We start from the raw sequence: 4,330 nt of genomic DNA on the forward strand, positions 1-4,330 counted from the left end.
ATTCCAGGAAGGATAGAATTTATTCTATCACAGAAGACTTGTTTACAAACAGTAGATCAAATAGTGTCTCAATAGAATGGAACAAAATATTTTTAGTAATGCACAAAAATGTAACAGCATTATGAATTTGTATACAAAAATCGAACACTGGGGAACAAAAGTGTGATTTCTCAAAAAATTTGAGTGATTTAATAATAACTGGTCAATTGATAATTTACAAAATGTACCGTATTTGAAAGCAAAAGTAGCCTGCTACTACGATTACTTGCATTGTGCTAATTTTATTAAATATTATTCGTCTACAAGTATGAAAAAACTCAATTCAAATTTCACTGATGAGAAAATGGTTTGTTAGTATAGTCTCATAATATTACACAAATATAATATTATGATAATACTCGGATGCAAAATTCAGTCTCAACTTACAATATATTAATCAAATTAATAAACACTCAATTTCATTGTTTTAGGTGTTAGAGCAGCAAATAATAATAACTGGTGGGAATGTTCTTAAAATAGAAAATTGATCATCCTTCAATTGCAACGGGTATAAAATCATAAAACAATGGACTCAATAACATTAAAGAAATTTAGACAGAGTTTTAATTTCAAGCCTTGATATTATTATTATTTGGCCATTCTTCTTAGGCCGTACATTGCTTTTATATATTTGACTACATGAAATGGATTATCACTAACAGTTACAACAGAGAAAAGGTTCAAAGTCCTATGAAGTTTACAATTAAATTTTGAAAGTGCTGAATTGGGTCTAATATTTTTACTCTACCTACTACGGTAGGTCTTTTCGATCATTTAACTTTATTCGCGGTGTTTAATCGGATGAATTCTAGTAGACTGGAGTATTCACCTGAACCATCATAGGTTTCCACGAATACACCTCGACGGTATAGTTTGAGAGTAGGAAAAACCTGAACGTCATGGTCTAAAACAATATCAGGAAATTCATCTCCATCGAGCATAGCCAGCCTGGCTACATCACTTGGAATTTCCTGAGATAGTTGATAAAAAATTGTTTTCATGACTTTGCAAAATTTACACCCTGTGGAAAAACTGTTCAAGTGAGAAAGCTTCATATATAGATGGTTGAAAGACTCTCTTACAATATTAATTTATTAGTTTAAATATCGAGATAGAAATATCGAACAATGAAATGTAAAATAAAAATCCAAGTAGCCTACACTTTTGTAAAATTGTTTACTCTAGACTTGAAGTCAAGACTACTTGATAATGGCATCATAGCCGAAACATGTGGTGAGTAAACAATTTTTCAAAAGGGTACTTAGATTTTTATTCTTATTTCTATTCAAGACGAAAAAGACAATGAAATTAATGTGAGTTTGAAGAAATAAAATAACTCACTTTTAAGCATAATTTGCACATTTTTAGAAAATCCAGATAATTCTGGAACACTATTATTATCAATCATGATTCTTTATGAAAATGATTTTATGCCACAATTATTTCATATTTGATCATACAATGTCATATTTGATGAGTTGTGACATAATAAACCATATTATGGTTACTAATAAGCAAACCATCTGGTTATAGATATGAGGATGTTGTTTCGTGTAATCCAATAAACGAACAGATATTTCATGTGCGAGCTGTTTCCTTTAATAATTTGTTATGCGAATTTTTCTAAAAGATATAAAGTGGCCAAAATCAAAATTTATCTGAAGCGAGTTTCATTTAAAATTTGAAATAGACAGTCTGCACTTATACACAAACTCACTCATTTAGTTGAAATTCATTCTATACCAATTAAAGTGTGACTATCAGTTCTTAGTAGGTAGGTACGGTAAATTCTTTAAAATTCAGTCTTCAAATAAATATTTCAGTGTATGAGAAGAAACGTTCCATAGAGCCTACAATATTTATTTTCATTATCTCATGAAATGACACAATTTGAGGCCAGGTATACTGTATATCGAAATAGTTATTAGACAGTATGTAATTATCAATATAAGAGAGAATTTCATGGGGTAGCCTACAAAATGAATGTTAATTATAAATGAATCATTCGTCAATGTTTAAGTAATGTTGTATTTCATCTAATGATTTATACAGTATTTCTATTTGGTAATGTTAAGAGTTCACTTTGCAAATATGATAATCCAAGTTCCTAGAGGTATATAGGTACTTTTTTGAACAATGATGAAATAGTTATTAGACAGTAGGCTATGTAATTATCAATATATGAGTGAGAATTTCATGGAGTAAGTTTATCCTACAAAATGAATGTTAATTATAAATGAATCATTCGACAATTTCAAAGTAATTTCCTATTTCATCAAATATGATTTATACAGTAGCCTATTTGGAAAAGGAAGTTAAGAGTTCACGTTGCAAATATATGATAATCCAAGTTCCAAGAGGTATAGGTACCTTTGTGAACAATGATGGTGAACTTCGAAACTTTTGTTAGTAGGCATATACACGATAAATCTAAAAACACAATATAACCGTATATTTTATCAACTAAAAATAATATTTTATTACACTCACATGGAGCATGGAACATCACTAAAGTAAATTTATACTTTTTCAGTTCACTTTCAAAGTTTGACTCGTCCAAGTTGATTATCTCTTGTGCGCTACTACTCTCACCCTCACCACTTGCTAATGGTGGAGGTGGTACAAATGTATCTTCATGATCTTTCAGGTTCAGATTAATCAGTTTATGGACGTCAATACTCGACTGAAAATTTAATAACTCACTTAGCGGTAGCCAATAAAATTTAACTCTTTCGCAAAAAATAATATTTTATTTGCAATATTTTTCTTATCAAATCTTTATGCTATTTGATAAATAATTGCAAAGTTGAAAATCCTCTACAGAAAATTTGTAAGGATACATAATTTATTACTCAAATAAATCATATAGAAAAATTGATACTTCTATTATTTGATTGTCTACGATTACATAATTGATAGCCGCCGATATGTAAGGTCACTACAGTATTTTATTTTATGTATCAGCAGTATTGAGGTATTTCACCATAAACATTTACCACACATAAGTATTAGCGGTAAAAGTTAATATTTTATACTTTATTTTGGTAGGCCCTCGTATGTCTATCTTTTTACGTCTAGATATTATTATCTGTCCACTACTATTATCATAGCCACCTGTATTAGAGGTGGCTATGCTATTATCGTATATTTTAAATTATCTTCAAAGCGTTTGAGAAAGTTGATGAAATTTAAAAAAATATTCTCAAGATATTTTACTGTGTTAAAATTTTACAATGTGTCAAGTTACTGTGGATATAGGCCTAATTCTATTAATTGGAGTTTATGTTATGGTATGCTTGTGATTTTGTCACACAGTATCAAAAGAACAATCAACCTAGGCCTAGTTCAAATTTCCCATTTCCACTGGAAATAATGATAATATATAACTATATTATAGTACGACTTATGAAAAAAACATTGAATGAAATGTAACTCAAGTGAAACTTTTTAATTAAAGAATCACAAATATTATTGTCGTTGATGACATACCTTATTACCATACATTTTAAAGAAACAAGATTTATAGTTTCTGATTGTTTTAGGAATAAATATGGAACCCTATACTTACCCCATCATTTGATGTTTTGTCCTTGATTAATCCATCAATATAATAAATCTGGTAATATTTTATTAATTCAGAACGTTTTAGAAGGCTCCAAGATGTGTTTTCAATTATGATTTCATTTTTTGTTTCTTTGAATGGATATGTTAATGTAGGGACCTCTATGATATTATTCTCAAATCGCACTTCTTTTTTAATTGAGCAATAAGGATAAATGTAGTGATATACCAAATTTTCATTATGTATTATACTTTCAAACATATTCCTCAAATTGGTTCCTGTGAATAGACATGTTTATTTTTTGGTTGGACGAAAATTTTTAAAATGATAAATTAAAGAGTAAACATACACATAAAGGCTGATTTTTATAAAATAATTTTTTTAAAGGTTTTCGAATGACGACCATACCTTTCCACAGTATCAGAAATGTCTATTAATAAGGTACCTAGGTATTATGCTGTTACCATACCTAGATTTAGCCTACTTCTAATATCATTTGAATATACAATAGTTAAGAATCAATTAAAATGTGCTTTTCAGTTCATAGATGGAAATATAGAATAGTCTAGAAAGACAAATTATAACATAATTACCACTCTACCTTGATACTTTATTTTTTGCAAGAAAGATTGCCACATTTTAATATAATACCCCACCAGTAACGTTGTTTTTTGCTTTTCATAAAACCCTCTTTTCAACATAATTCATGAATTATTCCAAGTTATATAC

The 4,330-nt window shown here is 28.8% G+C and overlaps 1 protein-coding gene across 3 annotated transcripts; it reads right to left on the reverse strand.

Annotated features, from left to right (window-relative positions):
* Positions 1–600: 600 nt before the first annotated feature.
* On the reverse strand, positions 601–4,330 carry LOC111060350 (protein disulfide isomerase-like 1-5). Of its 3 annotated transcripts, none has more exons than XM_039445232.1 (4): positions 4,203–4,330; positions 3,608–3,879; positions 2,530–2,722; positions 601–1,060 (listed from the first exon to the last, which is right to left on the reverse strand). In XM_039445232.1, the coding sequence occupies exons 1-4, from the start codon at positions 4,300–4,302 to the stop codon at positions 810–812; spliced, it is 816 nt and encodes a 271-aa protein (XP_039301166.1). In that variant the 5' UTR covers positions 4,303–4,330; the 3' UTR covers positions 601–809. The 3 variants fall into 3 exon arrangements, 2 of the variants coding, with proteins under 2 accessions (XP_039301166.1, XP_039301169.1); XM_039445235.1 differs by having other exon boundaries at positions 601–1,071; XR_005573995.1 differs by lacking the exon at positions 3,608–3,879 and having other exon boundaries at positions 4,203–4,318.

This window comes from Nilaparvata lugens, chromosome 1, assembly GCF_014356525.2.
Source record: "Nilaparvata lugens isolate BPH chromosome 1, ASM1435652v1, whole genome shotgun sequence".
NCBI classification, from domain to species: Eukaryota; Metazoa; Arthropoda; class Insecta; order Hemiptera; family Delphacidae; genus Nilaparvata; species Nilaparvata lugens.